The sequence below is a fragment of the Tachyglossus aculeatus genome, chromosome 11, assembly GCF_015852505.1.
Source record: "Tachyglossus aculeatus isolate mTacAcu1 chromosome 11, mTacAcu1.pri, whole genome shotgun sequence".
NCBI classification, from domain to species: domain Eukaryota; kingdom Metazoa; phylum Chordata; class Mammalia; order Monotremata; family Tachyglossidae; genus Tachyglossus; species Tachyglossus aculeatus.
In genome coordinates, this window is record NC_052076.1 from 12,396,138 (window position 1) to 12,419,044 (window position 22,907).

The 22,907-nt window shown below is 48.3% G+C and overlaps 1 protein-coding gene across 1 annotated transcript in view; it reads right to left on the reverse strand.

The window, feature by feature from the left end:
• Positions 1-4,389, reverse strand: part of FLI1 (Fli-1 proto-oncogene, ETS transcription factor) — a 166,110-nt gene extending 161,721 nt beyond the window's left edge. The window contains exons 1-2 of the mRNA XM_038754761.1: positions 4,346-4,389; positions 2,342-2,436 (exon numbers count right to left, since the gene is read on the reverse strand). Coding sequence (XP_038610689.1) covers positions 2,342-2,407 — 66 coding nt within the window. The 5' untranslated portion in view covers positions 2,408-2,436; positions 4,346-4,389. The remainder of the gene's footprint in view (positions 1-2,341; positions 2,437-4,345) is intronic.
• Positions 4,390-22,907: the final 18,518 nt, after the last annotated feature.

Sequence of the window (22,907 nt, forward strand, 5' to 3'; positions counted from 1 at the left end):
CAAATCATCTGAGGCTCCCTTCTCCACCCCTGTTAGGTTCCCCTCTTCATTCATTCAGTCATATTTATTGAGGGCTTACTGTGTGCGGAGCACTGTACTAAGAGCTTGGGCGAGTACAACAATAAACAGACACATTCCCGATTAACCCCACTGAACTCCCCTTTACACCACTTTGAAGCTCCCCTCTCCACTCCTCTGAGGCTTCCCTGCCAACCCCTCTGAGGCTCTACACCACCCTGTCCTAAGCCCTCAGTGATCGCGACCTGCCCTGCCCTGGTCCGGCCCCTCAGGTTGCAGTGCTCTGCATGGCTGAGCCCAAAACCCTTGGAGGTGTCTACACTGCCCGCCCATTCCAGTTTATCTCAGTGGTCCCCAGGCTGGAGGCTTTTTACAGGACAATGCCCGCAGATGGAGGCGGGGCACACCCACACCCAGACCTCCTTGGCCCCCGTTCACTAGGGAAACACTTTGAAATATTGGGAGGCAGTGTGGCCTGCTGGGAAGAGTCCAGGACTGGGACTAGGTTGTAATCCCAGTTTTGCTACTGGACTACTGTGTGAACTGGGGCTCTCTGGACTTCACTTTCTTCATCTTTCAGATAGGGATGAGATGACTGCTCTCCTTCCCTCTTAGAATGTGAGCCTCATCTGGGACAGGAACTGTGTGGGATCGAAATTTTTTGCATCTATGCAGAGCTTAGAAGAGTGAGGGTTTCGTCAGTGCTTAGAACAGTGCTTGGCACATAGTAAGTGCTTAATAAATGCCATCATTATTATTATTATTATCAGAACCCTAATTAATCATTATTTTTGGGCCTGCTTTGGTCACACTGCCCCTTGTTGCCTGCGGCTGACCTGGGGAGGGGTCCCAGCCAGAGCGCGGGTTGGGGGTGGGGGTGCAAGGGGTCCACCTAGAGAACTGGGCAGAGGATACACACACACTGACTCACAAAGTCCCCATCACCTTGGGTGTGTTCTACATGGGTAGGTGGCACCTGGGATTGGTTATCGGTGTAACTGGCTAATCTGAGCCTTCCCCTATCTCCCAGGGAGCCTTTCTCCATGACTCTCCTCAAGGTGGAGAGTTGAGTCAATTACCTGGATAATTTGGGTCAAATAACTCCATTCATTAATAATAGCCAAGTGCTTGTGGCAAAATGACTTCCCCTAAACTAATGAGATATTAGGGACAAAACATGGTTTTCCCTGAATTATCTGATTAACTGCTTCAGGTACCCATTTCCCTTTGCTAGCAAGGCCTGGGCCCACTGGTGAGACTCCCCACCCTAGATGCACCCTGCCCCCCCACGCCCCGCGGCTCACCCAGCTCCCAAAATTGGACAGCAGCATGACAACAGTTTGGGGTTCAGATAGGGGGGTGAACAATGACTGTCGGACCAAGAGCGAAGGGGTAGGGCATGGAGATGGGAGTTCCCTGGGTCTGTCCGTGCATCTTCTACGTGATCGGAGGGAGACGGGCAGAATGGGATGGTCAAAAGGGAGGGCCTCAGGCTCACTGCCTTGAAAGCTCAACTGCCAGTCTCTGTCCCCCAAACCACCCACACCCACCAACTGCTCCACATCCCTGGCCTCAGGAAGGACTGAGCTCTGGGCCTGGAAGAAAGCGACCTGTGCTCCAGGCCTGCCCTACTGAACCCCTCCTCAGATCTGCCTCTTACCTCCTCCTCCCCCCAATCCACGGAGCCCTTGTCCTTCCAAGCCCTCCAGCTGGCCCTCCCACCCACCGGCCGACCCGCCCGCCTGCCGAAACGGTGGCCCCGCTGCAGTCTGACTTGCATTCAACGTGTAACCCAGATGTCCCAGCCTCATTTGTTTACATTCTTGAGAACTGTTGTGGAAAAATCCCTCTAGATGATGTCAAATATAGGGAAGGCAGCTTTGGGGGCACAGGAGTGGAGCGTGAGGATCGAAAGTAGAAGTGAGAGGCAGGCACGCACACGCACACATATACACACACACACACAGCCCGAGACCCCCTCTATACACCCAGAGGCACCGCAGCACACAGGTGCATCAGTGGGCAGAAAGCCACAAACAGAGAAGCACAGAGGACAGGAGTTGTAGAAACTGAGGCCCTCATTACCTGAGCTGCACCCTGACGGGGTCAAGGCAGTGGACTAAGGAAGAGGGCTTGGTCCAGACAGGCCTGGCCCAGGCTGTTCAGATCCGCCCCCGCTGATCCAAGTCTTTTGGACAATTTGAAACCATGTATCAAGGCCTGCCCAGCTCCCAGCCCAGTCTAGCAGTGAGACAGCCAGATGGAGACCACGTTGAGGGGGAGGGGCCGGCGGAGACTGGTAGGGGGAGCAGAAGGTCATTACCTGTTTAAAGACGATGTCATGTCTTACCTTGACGTAAGACGATGTATCTGGGACCATCTGAAACATCCTCAGAGCAGTAAGGACCAAGAACCGTCCTGGGGGTGAGAAAGGCTCACTTAAACTGCTTATTTCTTCAATCAATCAATGGTATTTATTGAGCGCTTACTGTATGCAGAGCACTGTACTAAGTGCTTATTTCTCAAGTAATTTATCATCCACACTCCTGCTATTTCCAGTTTTATCCTGATTCTTCCTCCTGCTTCCACTGTCTGTGAATCATTTGGCACCAGTCTCCCCCTTTGGATTGTAAACTTCTGGAGGGCAGGGACTCTGGCCTTCTATTTCTGCTGTACTCTTCCAAGTGCCTAGTACAATGATCACAATAGGTACTCACCGAATACTGTTAACTGACTAGTTAATTCATCCATAAACAGCATTGATTGATTGGGAAGAGGAAATGGCAACTGAGAATTTGACAGGGATTAGGATGGAAAAGCAGAAATCTAAGCAAACAACAGTTGTTTCACCTGGTCTGGGGCCCCCAAGCTGGGTGAGGGGGCGGGTCTTGTCTTATGTCGTGGTGTTTCAGGGACCCCCTAATGCCGGGGTGCATAATATTAATAATTGTGGTACTCGTTTAGTACTTATTATGTGCCAAGCACTGTATTAAGTGCTGGGGTAAACAGAAGAAAATCAGGTCCCACAGGGGGCTCACAGTCTAAGTAGGAGGGAGAACAGATATTGAATCCCCCTTCTGCTGATGAGGGAACTGACCGAGAAGTGAAGTGACTTACACAAGGTCACAAAGCAGTCAAGTAGCAGAAATGGGATTACAACCCACTTCCTCTGATTCCAAGGCCTGTGCTCTTTCCAAAAGACCACACTGCTTCCCACTTCTTTCTCCTCTTTCTCCCTACCCCAGCCCCCTCAGGCACTTCACCACTGAGCTCCTCATCCTTCTATCACCAGCAGGTTTGTGTTCTCCCCCTTAACCCCCAACATCCTCCTCCCACAGAAGACAGAAAGAGGGATGTGGCAAGGGGACGGTGTGGCTACAGGTAGTTCCCAAACTCGGCTCCATCCGGAGAGAGCATTATGGCCAGAAAAGGGACTCACCACATGTCCACCACCTGCCCCTGCTTGCCTGCCACCTTTTTCCCCACAGGGTGTGGATCCCAAGGACCAGGGGTTGGGGATCCCACCCCTGGAGTCTCTGGCCAGGTGTCGTCTGGATAAATAGGAGCTGCAGTGTCCTCACTGTTCTACTAGGTGAGGGGGAGAATGGGACCACCCCTCAGAGCCAGCACTGGCTCTTCCAGCGGTTCCCCCTCGCCCACATCCCAGCTTATGGGGGGCCAGGACTTCTCAAGGCATTGAGTTGCAGTGGCAGTGAGACTTAATGAGAGCCACCCACTGTATTAAGTGCTTGAGCCTGGATTTCCCCAGACTGTCACATCCCCAGGCCTGCCCTCTTTGCCCACTTTCTCCTCCCTTTCTCCCCTCCCTGTTCCTTGCTCTTTCCTTCTTTCTTAACTTTCTTCCTGCCTTGTCCTCCCTCTGTCTCTCACTCCTTCCTTCTTCCTTCGTTAGCATGCTCTCTCTCTCTCTCCGCTCTCCCCCTTTTTATTACGTGGCTCCTTGGCTGCCAATGTGTTTCTGATAAAGCACTTTTCTCCCCTCTAACAAATAACAGCTTCTTTGCCTCCTGAAGTCACAGCAGAAACACACACTCACACACACATACACCCACTCTCAGACCCTCTCCCCTCTTCCCCCCTTTTCCCCCTCCAACACTAGCTCAGGGACAGCTTACTACTCTTCCTGGAGACTCTCACCCCTCACCTCTCGCACCCCGTTTCTCTTCGGAGCCCAACGCAGGGGGAACAGATGCAAGAGCCAATTCGGGACGGACTCCTCCCTCTTGGCTCTTTTGGGACGGGTCCGAAATGATGCCCGAGGGAAACCGGTCCTTCCCGTTAGGTTGGGGAGAAACCAGACACTCACCTCCAGCTCCCTCTTCCCCCGCCACCGCCTCCAGGAAGGCCGGGGCTGAGCTGCCTCAGTTGCAGCCCCAGTTCGGACTCCGAGGCTGCTCCCTGGCCGGGCACCGGGCGACCATGTGCATCCCCGGCTGGCCCTGAGTCAAAGTTTGCCCGGGCTCTGCAGGAGAATCCAGACGGCCCGGCCGGGCTCCGACTCTAGCACATCCTCCCGGGGGGATTGCGGGAGCCGGCTCAGTTTGCGAATGCTCCCCTCGCCCTCCCCTCCCTCCTCCCTCCCCCTCCCCCTTCCCCCTCTTTTAATTTGATTTCCGTTTTGCTTATCAATATTTCAACTGCTGCTTGATAAATCGCCCTTTAGAGGGACTTCGGCGCATCTCGTCCCGGCCTGTTTTCCGGGAAATCTCTAGCGCGTGGCTGCTTTGAAACTTTATGGAACTTAAAAAAGAAAATCATAGTCGACCTTTAAGGACGGTTGAGAAACCCAGAGGAGACGCTGAGTGGAGCTCCAAGGCTGTCTTAAACGTGGTTTATTTCCGCCATCCCACCGAGGAAGTTTCAAATATCCGCTTTGAAATCTACTTTTTAGAATAAGCCTGCCTTTTTTTCCAGACGCGCAGTCTTTCCTACTGAATGGGCGCTCACACATCATTTTCAACGTGTTGATTCCTCCACTTCCACCTCCTCTGTGCCGCCGGAATTTAGGCTTTAAAATAGAATCCGGCCCGGTCTTCACTGGATAATTATCCTACCGATTCGGACCAAAATCCATCTGTCTAGCAGACGCCAGAGTCACCGGGTCCAGAATCAGATATCCGGATGGATGAATTATCTGGATCAGTAGCTGGGGGCGGGGGGGTGGGGTGTCCTTAGGGATGAATTATCCCGATTGAAGGCTCTTTGTGCACTGGGAACATGTCTACCAATTCTGTTATATTATAATGATAATAATAATAATAATAATAATAATAATGGTATTTGTTACACGCTTACTATGTGCCAAGCACTGTTCTAATCGCTGGGATAGATACAAGGTAATCAGGTTGGCCCCCGTGGGCCTCACAGTCTTAATCCCCATTTTCCAGATGAGGTAACTGAGGCACAGAGAAGTTAAGTGCCTTGCCCAAGGTCACATAGCAGACAAGTGGTGGAGACGGAATTAGAACCCACGTCCTCTGACTCCCAAACCCACGCTCCTACCACTAAGCCATGCTGCTTCTCTCAAGCGCTCCCCCAAGCGCTTAGTACAGTGTTCTGTACACAGTGAGCGCTCAATAAATACGAGTCATTGACCGATTGATCATTTGTTAGCATGGTCCTGATGCTTACTCATTACTCATTTCCCCTGTCTCTTCCTCAGGCTATCCATTTCGACAAAGTGAAGGGGAGAGTCGAGTCGATAATTCAAATAAATCGGACCAAAACGACGCTTTACGGAAACTACCTAGTTTTTGATCTTTAAGTTATCTGGGTACTTTGGACAAAATACATACTTCCTGAATAGTCCCGGCGGTCGTCTTAATTCCACATTTCTCCTCGCGAGTGGAAACTTGGACAACCAAGGGGCAAAGGAGCAAGAAGGGGAAGTGACGGGGGGAGGTAGAGGGGGTCGGCTGGGATTTGGGGAATCCCCCATTTCCAAGTCCCCTATTCCCAACTCTCCCCCTATGACCCAGACTCCTGACCTTCCAACTCCTGCGCCCTTTTCTCTGCCCCCTCCCGCCCCCTACCACCGCAGGGCTCAAACCGGAGGAGGGCAACTCCCAATGGACCCCAGACTCCGATTTCTGTCTAGATGGCGTTTGATAGGATAGAGTTTCAGGGAAAGTGCGGCAGCCTCTCCGAAGCAGGGGGAAGGGGGAAGAGGGGCTGGGGGCGAGGGAAGGTGGAGGCCCTCCAAGCAGGGGGCCGTCTCTCCCCAGCCTTCCCCCCGAAGTCCCACATATTGAAACGTTTTGGGTTTTAGTAGGAGCCCCGCCCCGAGCGGAGGGGCGAAAGGGCAGCCCAGGACTCTGGGAGCTGCGTCTGCCGCGCCCAGCTCGGCAGGGACCGGCTGCCGGCTCGCGGCTCCTGCGCATTCCTCACAATTTCTAAGGAAAACAAGACCCCGGGCTGGAAGGGAACGTTGTGGGGCGGGGGAGAGGGGGGCGTGAAGTCTTACAGACTTTTTTTCCTCCTGAATATATAAATTCTTGGGATTCTTATGGGGTTTTTTTGTTGGTTTTTTTTACCCAAAAGGGGAAAAAACCACCACCAACAACAATAACAACAAAAATACCCAAAGGGATGGTGTAGACAGATCTACAAAGAGATGAAAAGGAAAACTGAGGTTGAGATCTGGATCACTTATGCTAGGAAAAGCCAGAGAGGCTGAGGAATGAAACACCATTGCAGCATGGTGTTGCATACTGAGCACGGACTTGGGAGTCAGAAGGCCATGGGTTCTAATCCTGACTCCTCCACTTGTCTGCTGTGTGACCTTGGGCAAGTCACTTCACTTTTCTGTACCTCAGTTACCTCATCTGTAAAATGGGAGTTGAGACTGTGAGCCCCATGTGGGACGGGGAATGTGTCCCACTCGATTTGCTCTGTATCCCTCCCTGGTGCTTAGTACAGTGTCCGGTACGTAGTAAGCACTTAACAAATACCATAATTGTTATTGTTATCATTATTATAATGCATTTCGAGAAGTAAGTTACCCATAACATTCTCCTACTTCTCAGCATCCTGTGATCAGGGCAGACCTGGCCACTGAAGTTTTTCAAGGCTCAATCAATCATTTTTTATTGCATGCTTACTGGGTGCAGAGTACTGTTCGAAGTGTCTGGTATAGTACAATATGACAGAGTTGGTAGGCATGTTCCCTGCCCATAAGGAGCTTCCAGTCTATAGAGGGAGACAGACATTAAAATATTTTATGAATATCTACATAAATAATGTGGGGCTGAGGGTGGGGTGAATAAAGAGTGCAAGTCCAAGTATGGGAGTGACACAGAAGGGAGAGGGGGAAGAGGAAATGAAGGATTAGCCAGGTAAGGCCTCTTGGAGAAGCTGTGCTTTTAATAAGACTTTGAAGGTGGGGAGAATGATCATCTGTCAGAGATGAAGCGGGAGGGAGTTTCAGGCCAGAATCAAGATGTGGGCAAGAGAAAGAGGAAAGATGGGCAAGGGGATGGCAGTGAGATAGGCAAGATCGAGGTACAGTAAGAAGGTTGGTATTAGAGGAGTAAAGCTGAGGCTCCTGGGAATGCACCAGGTTGGGCAGGAATGGAAATGCCTCAGGGAAGACTGAGGAAACCTGTGATCCATGGAGGAGCTGCTCTACCAATCACTCGATCAATGATATTTAAAAATATAATCTGGCTGGGTCTGCCTGGATCAAGAAGGGCAAAGAGTTAGGGCAATTGTTTCATAATCCAGAGTCCAGTTCTCACTGGATTTGAAAAGGAAGTTTTCCTTTTCTTGAATTATAATGATAATACTGTTGGTATTTATTAAGCACTTACTAAGTGCCAATAAGAACTGGGGTAGACACAAGATAATCAGGTCCCACATGGGTCTCACAGTCTAAGAAGGAGGGAGAACAGAATAGTTCTGTGATGAGGGAACTGATGCACAGAACAGTGAAGTGACTTGCTCAAGGTCACAGAACAGGTACATGGAAAAACAGGGATTAGAACCCAGATCTTCTAACTTTCAGGTCCATGGTCTTGCCACTAGACCAGGTTGCTTCTGTAATTACCTTGATGGATTTCTGTTCATTCAAGCCAACACCCAGGCAGTGGCTCAGTTCTCCCCTTTCCCAACCAGTGTAGACTGAGCTCTCTTATTATAATAATAATAATTATGGTACTTGTTAAGTGGTTATTATGTGCCATGTACTGTTCCAAGCAATGGAGTAGATGCAAGTTAATCAGGTTGAACACAGCCCCTGACCCACATGGGGCTCACACTCTTAATCTCCATTTTACAGATGAGGTAACTGAGGCCCAGAGAAGTGAATTGACTTGCCCAAGGGTACACAACAGACATGTAGTTGAACCAGGATTAGAACCCAGGTCCTGCTGACTCCCAGGCCTGTGCTCTATCCCTAATCTACACTGCTCTCTGTGGTTGCCCTTCATTGGTCTGCATTCTCTCCCCTCCCTCCCCATATTCCAGCACCTTGATGACTTGGCTCCTGGGTTCAAATCCCAGTTCAGGAACCTCCTCCTGGCCTCAGTTTCCCAGCCTGTGAAATATCATATTTCCTCAGCAAAGCACTTGGAGATTCTGGGTCCTGGGAGAGTCTTTGAGTGTGGGTAGGTGAAGGGGAAGGAAACTTGGGGTCCCTTCAGCAGGGAGTCAGAAAGTCAAGACAGAGAGAGAAGGGAGTGTTAACCCACAATTCAGGCTAAGGGGCTGAGTACCTGGCTCAGGATAGGGGATGTGGGGGAAATTGAGATAGAGGGAGAGAGCCCCCTCTTTTCCACCTCCTCCCCCAACTCCCTACCCCCCTCTTCTGTCTTTCCAACTGTGGGGATACTAGTCTCTATTCTGAAGGGTTCAAGTGACCAAGAGAAAATTACTGCAAATTGGAACCAGATGCCACCTTAGAGAGAGATAAACACGAACCACCCCCACAGATAAAAATCCCTTTCTCTCCATCTCCAGCTTCCCTCTTCCCCTCTCCTCTACCCCCTGCCCAGAAGGAAAAGCGGGCCCCTCCACCCCTCCCTGCCACCAACACTCCCCTTCTCTCCATCCTCATTACTTTGATACAAGCAGCCTTATCAGGTAGGAAGGGGCTGGAGGGTCTGAGTTGGGGATTTCCCCAGGCTTTTGGATCTGCCCCATGTCCCCTTTTGGCCTCTCCTTGACAAATAGATAAAAGAAATCAGCCTATGGGTTGGGATTTGGGGGGAAAATGGGATGGAAGTTCTGAAGCACTGTGTCTACCAATCGAGAGCTAGTGAGTAGTAGAGCTGCAGCCATCCTGACCGCACCACTTCCTGCTTCTGGAGCAGGGTCCACTTCCAGGTCTGGGGAGGGCCCTGGAGGAAGAGTAGTTCCTGCCCCTGCCTTCGGCAGCACCTGTGGAGATGAGGAGTTGCAAAGAGCATCCACTAAGGAGCTGCTAGTGTCCAGAAAGCATGAGAATTTCCCTTACACCACACCTCAGGATCCACATTCTGGCCCAGGGAGGTAAGTGGCTTTACAGGGCCTTTGGCTAGATGGTAGGATCCTTCGGGGCATGGATTGTGTCTACTAATGCCAATTAACTCTTCAAAAGCCCTTCTGAAATCATATCTTCTCCAGGAGGGCTTCCCGAATAATCTCTCACCTCTCCACCTTCTATCCCCTCCTCCCAGCCCCACAGTACTTATGTTCATATCCATAATTTATTCATTTATATTAATGTCTGTCTCCTCTTCTAGATTGTCAGCTCACTGTGGGCAGGGAATGTGTCTGTTATATTGTTATATTGCACTCTCCCAAGTACTTAGTAGAGTGCTCGCACATAGAAAGTGCTCAGTAAATGTGATTGACTAACTGACAGACCGACTGACTACGATCCCATTCCTTCTAGACTGTGAACCCGTTGTTGGGTAGGGACCGTCTCTATATGTTGCTGACTTGTACTTCCCAAGTGCTTAGTACAGTGCTCTGCACACAGTAAGCACTCAATAAATATGACTGAATGAATGAATGAATTCCCCAATTCCCAAATCAGTACTGGTGCCACCTCAACACTAATGAATCAATCAATCAATCAATCGTATTTATTGAGCACTTACTATGTGCAGAGCACTGTACTAAGCGCCTGGGAAGTACAAATTGGCAACACATAGAGACAGTCCCTACCCAACAGTAGGCTCACAGTCTAAAAGGGGGAGAAAGAGAACAGAACCAAACATACCAACAAAATAAAATAAATAGGATAGAAATGTACAAGTAAAATAAATAAATAAATAAATAAATAGAGTAATAAATATGTGCAACCATATATACATATATACAGGTGCTGTGGGGAAGGGAAGGAGGTAAGATGGGGGGATGGAGAGGGGGACGAGGGGGAGAGGAAGGAAGGGGCTCAGTCTGGGAAGGCCTTCTGGAGGAGGTGAGCTCTCAGCAGGGCCTTGAAGGGAGGAAGAGAGCTAGCTTGGTGGAGGGGCAGAGGGAGGGCATTCCAGGCCCGGGGGATGGCGTGGGCCGGGGGTCGACGGCGGGACAGGCAAGAACGAGGTACAGTGAGGAGATTAGCGGTGGAGGAGCAGAGGTTGCGGGCTGGGCAGTAGAAGGAGAGAAGGGAGGTGAGGTAGGAGGGGGCGAGGTGATGGAGAGCCTTGAAGCCCAGGGTGAGGAGTTTCTGCCTGATGCGCAGATTGATTGGTAGCCACTGGAGATTTTTGAGGAGGGGAGTAATATGCCCAGAGCGTTTCTGGACAAAGATAATCCGGGCAGCAGCATGAAGTATGGATTGAAGTGGAGAGAGACACGAGGATGGGAAATCAGAGAGAAGGCTGGTGCAGTAGTCCAGACGGGATAGGATGAGAGCTTGAATGAGCAGGGTAGCAGTTTGGATGGAGAGGAAAGGGCGGATCTTGGCAATGTTGCGGAGCTGAGACCGGCAGGTTTTGGTGACGGCTTGGATGTGAGGGGTGAATGAGAGAGTGGAGTCGAGGATGACTCCAAGGTTGCGGGCTTGTGTAATGCACTCACAAGCTTTCTTAGAACTTGGGTCTATTTGTCTTATATTCTGTACATCTTCCTCCCATCCACAGTTTACTGTGTCTCCCTTGTAGAAGTAAAAACTCCTTGATGGCAGGAATGATGTCTTCTAATTTTATTGTGCTCTGTCAAGTGCTTAGTACATTGCTTTGCCTACAGTTGGATCTCAATAACTACAATTGATTGATTGATTAAAAGCAATCAATTAGGGCTCACAGTCTTACTCCTTCCATCCCTTAAGCCTAACAAGATAGCTCTTAGCACCAGATGTCAGGCAAGTTCCACCTGGGGGTAGATGAAGGGCAGGCATTGCCCAGGGAGTCTTTAGAACTCAGGAGTCCCCGAATATCTGGGGCAAAGGACTGCATCCTGCTGCATCTGGGCTTCCCCAGAGGTCAAAGGGAGAAGAGGTAAATGGATACTGGGCACTAATGGTCAGATAGCTCCTCAGAGCCCAAACTGAGTGGGAGGTTTTGGGGCTGAGAGAGAGAAACAGATAGAAAAAGACAGAGAGAGGAGCAGAGAGATGCAGAGAGAGACAAAGAGGCACAGAGAGCAAAGACAAAGAGAGATATAATAACTCTGGGATGGACCCTCTCTGTAGTCACCTGGGACCACTGAACTTGAATGTCAGTTCTCTCTGACATGTCCCAATGGAGAAAGACAGCATGGACTATTCATTTATTCATTCATTCAATCATATTCATTGAGCATTTACTGTGTGCAGAGCACTGTACTAACACTTGGAAGAGTACAATACAAGAATAAACAGACACATTCCCTGCCCACAGTGAGCCTAGTGGATGAAGCATGAGACTGAGAATCAGACCCGGCTTCTAATCTTAGCTCTACTTCTGACCTGCTGTGTGATCTTAGGCAAGTCACTTAATCTTTTTGGGCCTCAGTTTCCTCACTGCAAAATCAGGAAAAAATACCTGCCCTCCCTCTCCCTTAGACTGTGAGCTCTGTATGGGGCAGAACTGATGTGATTTTCATGTATCTACCCAGAGCTTAAAATAGCTCTTGGCATAGAAGAGCCTGGCGATCCCCAACATATTTGTTGAGTACCATTTGTTGAGTACCAATTCTGCAGAGAGGTATTTACTAAGAATTTGGGAAAGTACAATGGACCTAATATTTCTAGGTTGAGACCCTAGCAGGGGTATACAACAATTTACAAAGCAAATAATAACAATCATAATTGTGGTATTTGTTAAGCACTTATGTACCAGACACTGTGCTAGGCACTCGGGTGGATACAAGCAAACTGGGCTGGACACAGTCCTCGTCCTACATGGAGCTCAAACCCCCTTTCACAGATGAGGTAATTAAGGCACAGAGAAGTGAAGTGACTTGCCCAAGATCACACAGCAGATGAGTGGCAGAGCTGGGATTAGAACCCAGGTTCTCTGACTCTCAGATCTAGGCTCTATCCGTTAGGCCATGCTGCTTCCCTGGAGATTGGAATGAAGACACTTGGCAGATCCATGGATCCAGAGCGGGAGTATGAGTTCTTATCCAGTCTTCTGTTTGGATCCTCTGCGTTTGGATCTATTCCCTATATGCACTTAGTATTCACCCCATCCTCAGCCCTACAGCACTTAGTAGACATATCTGTAACATATTTTAGTGTCTGTCACCCCTCTAGACTGTAAGCTTCTTGTGGGCAGGGAACATCTCTACCAACTCTGTTATACTCTCTCAAGTGCTTACTACAGTGCTCTGCACACAGTAAGTGTTCATTAAATACCGTTGATATTGATTGATTTCCCCCCACGCCACCAACCACCCCATAGACGTCAGTGCTTCCTGGCCTTGGGGCCAGGGCATCCAGATTTAAGAGGGTGCTGACTGGCTGGACAATGCGGGTCACCCCCTTATCTCTGTTATCACTGCCCCGGCAAGGCTGCCGGCCCAGATTGAGTCCGAGAGGTTTCAAGTGTTTACGGGCTCTGGAGGGAGAAGGGGCGGGAAATCTGCTGGGGAAGATAAGTCCCGGAAATGGAGCCAGTGACTGGATCAGAGTCGGAGGGGGGCGGGGGGGACACTTACTCCAGGTTGTGAGTGTCAGGACTCCGTTTCCCATGGTAACATATTCTGGAGTCCAGCCTTCAGGACAATGAAGGAGGTGAGCAGGGAGGGGCCGGCCCGGGGAGGGGGGGAACTCAGCCTGAGCAGACAGCACAACCCAGGGGAGGAGGAAGAGGAGGGAAGTCCAGAGGGCTGAGGACAATCCAGGGATCCTGGGATGTGGCTGGGCTGGATTCCCATCTCAGCCCCCTCCCTCTTTCTCCTTTCCCCTGCCCCCATCTCGTTAATGTCACTTACATACAATTATTCTTATTATGATATTATTTGTTAAGTGCTTACTATGTGCCAAACACTGTGCCAAATGCTGGGGTAGATACAAGGCAATCAGAATGTTCCTCGTGGGGCTCACATTCTTAATCCCCATTTTACAGACGAGGTAACTGAGGCACAGAAAAGTTAAGTGGCTTGCCCAAGGTCACACAGCTAACAAGTGGCGAAGGCAGGATTAGAACCCATGTCCTCTGACTCCTAAGCCTGTGCTCTTGCCACTAAGCCACGTTGCTTCTCTGTAGCCTCACTGTTCGCAAAACATGGAATGTTCTCTATCCTGTTAGATTTTAAGCTCTCTGAGGGCAGGGTCATCTGTCTACTAACTCTATTCTTCTCTCTCAGGTGCTTAGCACAGTATTTTGTACCCATCAGACTCAATACTATTGACTTGTAAGGTCCTGAAGAGAAGGGATCATGTCTTCTAACTTCATCGAATTCTTCCAATGATTAGTGCAGTGTGCTGCATAAAGTAGGTGCTCAACTAATACTATTGATTGATCTTGCCTAAGTCTGTAATACTAATAATGGTATTTATTAAGCATTTATTATGTGCCAAGCACTGGGGTAGATACAAGAGAATCAGATCAGTTACAGTCCCTTTCCCAAAGGGGCTCACAGCCTAAGGGGGAGGGAGAACAAGGATTTCATCCCTCTTTTACAAATGAGGAAACTGAGGCACAGAGAGGTGAAGGGACTTGACCACTGTATCGCCCCAGGCCAGTGGTGGAACAGGGATTAGAACCTGGGTCTCCTGACTCCCAGTCCCAGGCTCTTTCCACTGGAACTCACTTCCTCTAGACTGTAAGCTCATTGTGGTCAGGGAATGTGTCTACCAACTCTGTTATATCGTACTCTTCCAAGGGCTTACTAGAGTGCTCTGCACAAAATATGTGCTCAGTAAATACCATTTAGGAATTGATTCCTACCTACATTTTTTACTCAGCTCTAGGCTGTAAGACCATCATGGGCAGGTAACATGTCTACCAATTCTGTTATGTTGTACTCCCCCAAACGCTAAGTATAGTGCTCTGCACACAGTAATCACTCAATAAATATGACTGATTGATTAACTGAAACTAGAATGATGGAGTCTGGAGCAAATGGAAATCTGAAGACGGACTTTTTTAAAAAATGGTATTTGTTGAGCCCTTACTAAGTATTAGGCACTGTACTAAGTGCTGGGGTAGATACAAGCTAATCAGGTTGGACACAGTCCATATCACATGTGGGGCTTACAATTTTAACCTCCATTTTATCAGCACTTAGAACAGTGCTTTGCACATAGCACTTAACAAATACCATCATTATTATTATAGATGAGGGAACTGAAATGAATGACATGCCCAGGGTCACACAGCAGACATATGGTGGAGCCAGACTTAGCATTCTGGTCCTCTGACTCAAAGGCCCATGCTCTTTCCACTAAGCCACTTTGCTTTTCCTTGACATCTGCTTAAACTTCCCTCAGTTGCAGCTCCTCTTTTAACTGTTTGGAACGTGGTGGACATTCCAGGAATGGAGTGGAATGGGGGGCAGGGGGTGGGCATCTCTATTGGACTATTCCTTGTGTGTCCCAAGGGCTGAAAGGATAGCAGCTTTTGGTGCGGAGCTGTTTTGCTCCCCTTCTCTCATCTCTCTCTTTGCCTCATCTCTCAGGCCCAGCTCAGACAACTACATAGCCAAAGGGAGGAGCTTACTCTGTGCAGAACTCTATACTAAGCACTTGGGAGAGTATAGTAGAATTGGTAGACACTATCCTTTTCCTCATGGAGCTTGTGCTCCTTTCCCCTCCAATGGGATAACATAGTCTAGTGGAAAGAGACTGACTTGGGAGTGAGGAGCCCCAAATTCTAGTCCCAGATCTGCCCTGTCCTGCTGTCTGATCTGAGCAAGTCATTTAACCTCTCTGGACCTTAGTATCTTCAGCAGCAAAATGGGGATAAAAGCCCTGTTCTTCCCTCCTCTTACACTGAAAGCTACATTTGGAACTGTCTGATCTAATAATCCTGGATCTATCCCAGTGCTTAGCACATAGTAAGCACATAATCATCATCATCATTGTTGATATTAATCTTCTTTTTCTTCTTCTTCATCTTCTTCTTCTTCTTCTTCTTCCTCTTCTTCCTCTTCTTTTTATTTTTTCCTGACCTCTCAGCATGGGGCAGGGAGGTAGGTGAAAAGGTTTTCAGAGACCCTGCACATAGCAAGGGTAAAAAATGTATGCTTGGCTCTTCCTCTTCTGATCTTGGGGTCCCAACCTTGACTGGAAGGGTAGTCCTACTTGTTGGAGAAGCAATCTTGCTAGGCTGAAAATGCATCATTCCCACTCTGGCTGGAGACGGGGCTGCAGTTGAGACTAATGGACTATTGAATTAGCTGTCAAGACAGCTGGCTCCCTTCAGCCTCCAACTCCCATCCCTTCCTTAACATTGGTGACAGCATTATTCATCAATCAATCCTATTGAGCACTTTCTATTTTTTATGGTATCTAGACTGTGAGTTCATTGTGGGCAGGGATTATCACTCTTTATTGCTGTATTGTACTTTCCCAAGTGCTTAGTACAGTGCTCTGCACGCAGTAAGTGCTTAATAACTATGATGGAATAAACAAATGCTTACTATGTGTCAGGCAGTGTACTAAGTCCTGGGGTAGATAAAAGATAATCTGGTTGGACACAGTCCGTGTCCCGTGTGGGGCTCAGAGTCTTAATCCCCATTTTACAGATGAGGTACCTGAGGCACAGAGAAGTTAAGTGACTTGCCCAAGGTAACACAGCAGATCTCTGCCAAACTCTGGAGTGCATCAATCAAGCATCAGTGGTATTTATTGAGCACTTACTGTTGAATAACCCTGAACCAAGAGCTTGGGAGAGTACAATACAACAGAATTTGTAGACAGATTCCTTGCCCCAGACAAGTTTACAGTCTAGAGAGGGGTTACAAAATAATCAGATTGGACAAGGTCCTTGTCTCACACAGGGCTCACAAATCTAAGGGTGAAGGGAGTAGGGATCTAATCCCTATTTTACAAATGAGGAAACTGAGGCATAAAAAAGTGAGCCCAAGACCACAGAGCAGGCAGAAGGCAGAACTGGAACTGGAACTTGGATCTCCTGGGTCCCATTTCTATGTTCTTTCCACAGTCTACCCTGCCTCTCGAATGACTAAGGGACTAGTTTGGCGCTCCACAAACAGGAGCTCAATACATTTGGTTTAGCATAATGATAATTGCTAGTATTCTAATATGATGACTGATAACATGAGTTGTCAAGAAGCAGCGGGGCCTAGTGGAAAGAACACAGGCCTGGGTGTCAGAGGACCTGGATTCTAATCCTGACTCCACCACTTGACTACTGTGATACATTGGGCAACTCACTTAATGTCTGTGTGCCTTAGTTACTTCATCTGTTAAATGGGGATTAAATCCTTCTCCCTCCAATTTAGACTGTAAGCCCCGTGTGGGACTGGTACTGTGTTCAATCTGATTAACTTGCATCTACCCCAGCACTTAGTACAGTGTTTGACACATAGAAAGCACTTAACAAATATCATAAAAAAGAGGGGGGGGTGGGATCATGTGTGCAAATCTTTTTTAGCTCCTGTGAGTTAGAGGCATTGTAACTGGGCAGGGTCAGTGGAAAAGAATGGGCTACTGGTATTCTGGGGAGGAACCTATACTAGACCATGGGGGAAAAGAGAGTTGAGGTAGAGGGCAGCACTCATTTCTTCCACATGGCTCTGGGTGGGAGGGGTGGGGGGAGCGACCAGTAGCCCCAGCCCAGCTGGTAGCCTCAGCCCAGCAGGTAGCTAGTAGCCTGCTCTCAGACAATGCCCCCACACTCCCTCGTATAACAGACAGCGGTCACCCTCCCATCGCCAGTTCCTGTCACAGAATCGGTCCCAGAGATAAGAGATCAAAAGCAGGAGGTTTTGGCATTTATAAGGCAGACAATGAGGCTCAGGAAGTGGGAGGGAGGGGAGACTCCCCCCAAGTTCAGCCTCCCCCTCCGGAAGTCCAACATCTGGCCTGCTCCCGTGGCTGGGCCATAGATAAGTGGAGAGTCCTTGGGTGTGCATGGCACATCTTCTCTGAGGGGTCACAGGGATGGTGGGGCAGAGAGGAGGGGGCGTCTGTCTTATCTCTCACAATTCACCCTAGTTCTTGGATGGAGCTTCCTTCCCTTGCAGTCCAGAGTCCTGATTTGGAAGGGGAGCTGAGGGGGGGCAATGGGAAGAGGGTAGGATCAATTTAATAGTAACAAATCCACGGGACTCCTCCTGCAAAAGGGCTCTATGAACTCCCTAGGAGAGATCCCCTCCCCACAGTGAATCCCACACCACTCCCTGGACCAATCTCCAATCTGAAGCCAGGGCGTCCTGCAAGCTGCCGTTTTCCTGCGAGTTGTCATTTTCTCAACTGGGGGCCTTGAGCTCTTCCCCGGAAGGTTTCAGTCTGTGCCCTGCTGAACCTCTCGGTGTTGGACTCGTAGGGGCCCGGAGTAAACAGAAGCGTGGGCCACTGTTTCAGTCTAATACTGGGCCAAGAGAAAGCAGAGGTCTCCCACCCCAGAGGCTCCAGCTGAGGTCTGAGGGGTGGTAGTGGTTGGTGGCCGTGGTGACTGGGGAAGCTTTTTGCCCAAAGTTCAGCTCTCCATTTGTCTTCCCAGTTAGAGTGGAAGCCCCTGGTGGGAAGGAATCATACCGCTTGGTTTTGTACTTCCCAAGCACTGAATATAGAGCTTTTGTACCCACTGCACATTCAATAAATACTATTATTATCAGTATCACTGCTTCTACTACTACTACTACCTACTTCTATTACTACTACTACTATTACTACTACTACTATTACTATACTAATATGACTAATACTATTTCTATTACTGCTAGTATGCTCTCTCAAGCATATAGTACAGTCCCTTGCACTCACTGGATAATAATGATAGTATTTGTTAAGTGCTTACTATGTGTCAGGCACTGAATGATCAATAAATGTGATTTCTACCACTATTACTACTCTTCTCTCCCAAGCATTTAATAATTATAATAATTATGGTATTTGTTAATCACTTACTATGTGCCAAGCACTGTAGTAAGCACTGAGGTATCTTGTATACAAGATACAAGTCCCACATTATCCATAAGTAGGAGAGAGAACAGGTATTAAATCCCCATTTTACAGATAAGGGAACTGAGGCACAGAGAAGTTAAATGACTTGCCCACAATCATATAGCAGGTAAGTAGTGGAGCCAGGATTAGGACCCAAGTCCTCAGATCCCCAGGTTCATTCATTTTCCACTAGGCCACACTGCTTCTGTAAGTTATTTACATGAGTGTCTGTCTTCCCCTCTAGACTGTAAGTTGTTGTGGGCCGGGAATGAGTCTGTTTATTGTTAGATTGTACTCTCCCAAGCACTTAGTACGGTGCTTTGCATACAGTGAGCGCTCAATACATATGATTGAATGAATGAATGAATGAATGAGTACATGCCTTATATTCTCAAAATGGCACCCTCTCCCCTACCAGCCCAGGGGCCCCTGGCCGTTTGCTCTCTGGCCCAAAAATTCCCCCGTAGTCCAGTGAGGGGGCAACCACTCTGATGTTTCTTGTTTGGCTCTCCTCAGCTCGAAGAGGCCCACTACCTGTGGTGGATTTTCTCAAGCTGTCATGGGACCATTCCCGGGACAGAATCAGATCCCTTTCTCCAATCCAGTCAGGACCCCTCCATCCAAAACCTGAGCAGATTCACTGGGACATTTTACCAGAAGCTACCACGGCCGGCTGCAGTCCCAAAGGCTGGACTGCATGGAGATAAGAAGCAAGGACCTTGGGCCTTTATCTCTGGCTTTATCTGGGCTTCTCGGGTGGACAAAGCCAAGCATCCAATCTCCCCCCAGCACGCCTTCCTGTCAGAAAGATGGTGTTTCCTGCCCTTGGTGGGGACAGGAAGAGAGGGAGCACAACTTTTCTTTGGGACCTTGGGTCCTTCTCTTTCACTCCTTGTAGGAACAGGAAAGAGGGGGGTTGCGGAATGGGGGTGGTGGGGAAGTGGACAGAGGTCAGCAACATATCAAGATCCAGATGGAGAAATAGGTTAGGGTATTGACTGAGTCTAACTCGAGTAACGAGGAAGAAATACTCAACCCAAGGGGCACCCACCAGATACGCCTGCCTAAAATGCCCTTCCATCTCTTCTTCACAAAATCCAATTATTTTTCTTCTTCAGGATCAACATCATCATCATTATCATCACCATCATCATCAATGATCTTCAGTAAATACTTACTGTATGCAGGGTACTGTACTATGCCCTTGGGAGAGTACAGTGCAACAGAGCTGGCAAACACATTCCCTGTCCACTACAAGCTTACAATATAGAGGGGAGCTTAGTACTAATACTAATGATGGTATTTGTTAAGCGCTCACTATGTGCCAAGCACTGTTCTAAGCACTGGAGTAGATACAAAGTAATTAGGTTGTCCCTGATGGGGCTCACAGTCTTCATGCCCATTTTACAAATGAGGGAATTGAGGCCCAGAGAAGTGAAGTGGCTTGCCCAAGGTCACCCAGAGATGAGTGGTGGGGGTGGGATTAGAATCCATGACCTCTGGCTCCCAAACTTTTGTTCTTGTCACTAAGCCACACTGCTTCTCTAGTGTCTCCAGCTGAAGTTTCTAGCTTACAGTCTAGAGACTTCAAAACATTACTCCTCCCCCGAAAAGGCCTCCTGGATTAACCTCTTTTGCTCCAGTTCCTCCCCTCACTCCAGGAATCTGCTAGCATGCATGGTTAGCTCTGAATGTGGCTTAGTGGATAGAGCACAGTCCTGGGAATCAGAAGGACCTGGCTTCTAATTTCTGCTTTGCCACATGTCTGCTGTGTGACCTTGGGCAAGTCACTTCACTTCTCTGGGCCTCAGTTACCTTATCTGTAAAATGGAGATTAAGCATGTGAGTCTCATGTGGGACAAAGATTGTGTCCAACCTGATTAATTTCTACCCTAGTGCTTAGAATGGCTCTTGTCACATTGTAAGTGCTTTAACACATACATTCATATGTGTGTGTGTGTGTGTGTGTGTGTGTGTATGTTCATCAATATATAAGTGCATATAATAAATACATATGTAAAACGATAAAGTGACTAAATAGCAAATGTACAAGTAGGTGTATATTTGTTATAGTGACATCACATAGATAAGCGAATCTGAAATTCCTCCCAAGGAACCCGAAACCCTATTCTCTAGTTCTGCATTTGGAGAAGGTGGCCGTGTCATTGATTAGCACTGATGCATTGCTTCGCTCTGGTTTTCGGTAAGCAACGGAAATTACAGCATGCTTGCGGACTTATTTATGAAGGAGCGGGGCCAACATCACTGTGTGAATATGACCTCTGACCCTGCAGGGCCTTTCTCTGACATCCCAAGCTGGGAATAGCAGTGGTGGCATCTTTTCGATTAACTCATACCCACCTTGTGGGTGTCGACTTGTGACCTGATAGGCATCATTCCCAGAAGAAGAAGAGGAAACCAGTTTGGAGAAAGCTGAGGGTGACTGGGACTCCATTATCACATTGTAATGGAGAAGGTGTCTTTGAGGGGAGGAAGGAAAGGATATGCAGCAGGGAGCCAACCACGTTATAGATAGAGCACGAGCCTGGGAGTCAGAAGGTCAGCGGTTCTAATCCTGGCTCTGCCATTTATCTGCCATGTGACCTTGGGGAAGTCACTTCACTTCCTCTGTGCCTTAGTTACCTCATCTGTAAAATGGGGATTGAGACTGCGAGCTCTACATGGGACAGGGACTGTGTCCAACTCGATTTGCTTGTTTTTACCCCAGCGCTTAGAATAGTGCCTGGAACATAGTATGCGCTTAACAAAAGCCATCATTATTTTTGAGAAGCAGCGTGGCATAGAGGACAGAGCATAGGGCTGAGAGTTAGAAGGTTATGGGTTCTAATACTGGGTCTCCCGCTTGTCTGCTGTATGACCCTGGGCAAGTCATTTCACTTCTCTGGGCCTCAGTAACCTCATCTGTAAAATGGGGATTGAGATGGTGAGCGCCACATGGAACAAGGACCGGGTCAAACCTGATTTGCTCATATCCACCCCAGCGCTTAGAAGAGTGCATGGCACATAGTGCTTAACAAATATCATAATGGTAATTATTATTATTATTATTCCCCAGCTCTGCTCCTGGCTGCATGGAAAAGTCACATAACTGCCTCTGGGCCTCAGTTTCCTCATCAGTGAATTGGAGAAATAACGCCTGCCTTCCAGACAGGTTAAAATGAGACCATTGATATGGAAGCCCCTTGGAAAAACAAATGTCTTATATAAAAACAAGTTATTTATATTATTAGCTGGACCCTGAGCTTGAAAAACAGTAGTAGTACTAATAGGAAAAGTATTTATTAAGCACTTAATGTGTACAAAGCACTAGGATAAGATGGAAAAGTACTTTTTTTAAAAATTTGTTAAGTGCCTCCTATGGGCCAGGCAGCATACTTAGTGCTGGGGTAGATACATGAGTAGAAGCATGGCCTAGTGGAAAGAGCACAGCCTGGGAGTCAGAGGATCTGGGTTCTAATCCCAGCTCTACCACTTGTCTGTTCTGTGACCTTGGGCTGGTCATTTAACTTCTTTGTGCCTTACTTCCCTTATCTGTAAAATGGGGATTAAGGCTGTGAGGCCCTATGTGGGACAGGGACTGTGTCCAACCTGATTATCTTGTATCTACCCTAGTGCATAGTATAGTTCCTGGCACGTAGTAAGTGCTTAATAAATACCATAAAAAAAAAGATAATTGGGTTGGACACAGTCCCAGTCCCACATAGGGTTCACAGTCTTAATCCCCATTCTACAGATGAGACACAGAGAAATCAAGTGACTTGCCCAAGGTCACACAGCAGACAAGTGATGGAATTGGAATTGAAATCCAGGTCCTCTGACTCCCAGTCCCATGTTCTTTTCAGTAGGCCATAATGCTTCCCGATACTTATTGGGTACAATAATAATAATAATAATAATGATGATGATGGCATCTATTAAGCGCTTACTATGTGCAAAGCACAGTTCAAAGCGCTGGGGAGGTAACAAGGTGATCAAGTTGTCCCACGGGGGGCTAACAGTCTTAATCCCCATTTTACAGATGAGGTACCTGAGGCACATAGAAGTTAAGCAATTTGCCCAAAGTCACACAGGTGACAATTGGCGGAGCCGGGATTTGAACCCATGACCTCTGACTCCAAAGCCTATGCTCTTTCCACTGAGCCACGCTGCTTCTCTGAGCCATGCTGCTTCTCTTACAGTCATATCCAGGGGAAGCAGAATGGCTTAGTGGAAAGAATATTCGTCTGGGAGGCAGGGGACCTCAGTTCTGTGTACAAGGTATCACAGAATCTGTGTACAAGATATCGCAGAATCCAATCCAGGGTTAGTACTTAGCAACAAAGCCTGGGTCACCATATTAACAGGTAGACAGAGCTCACTCCCC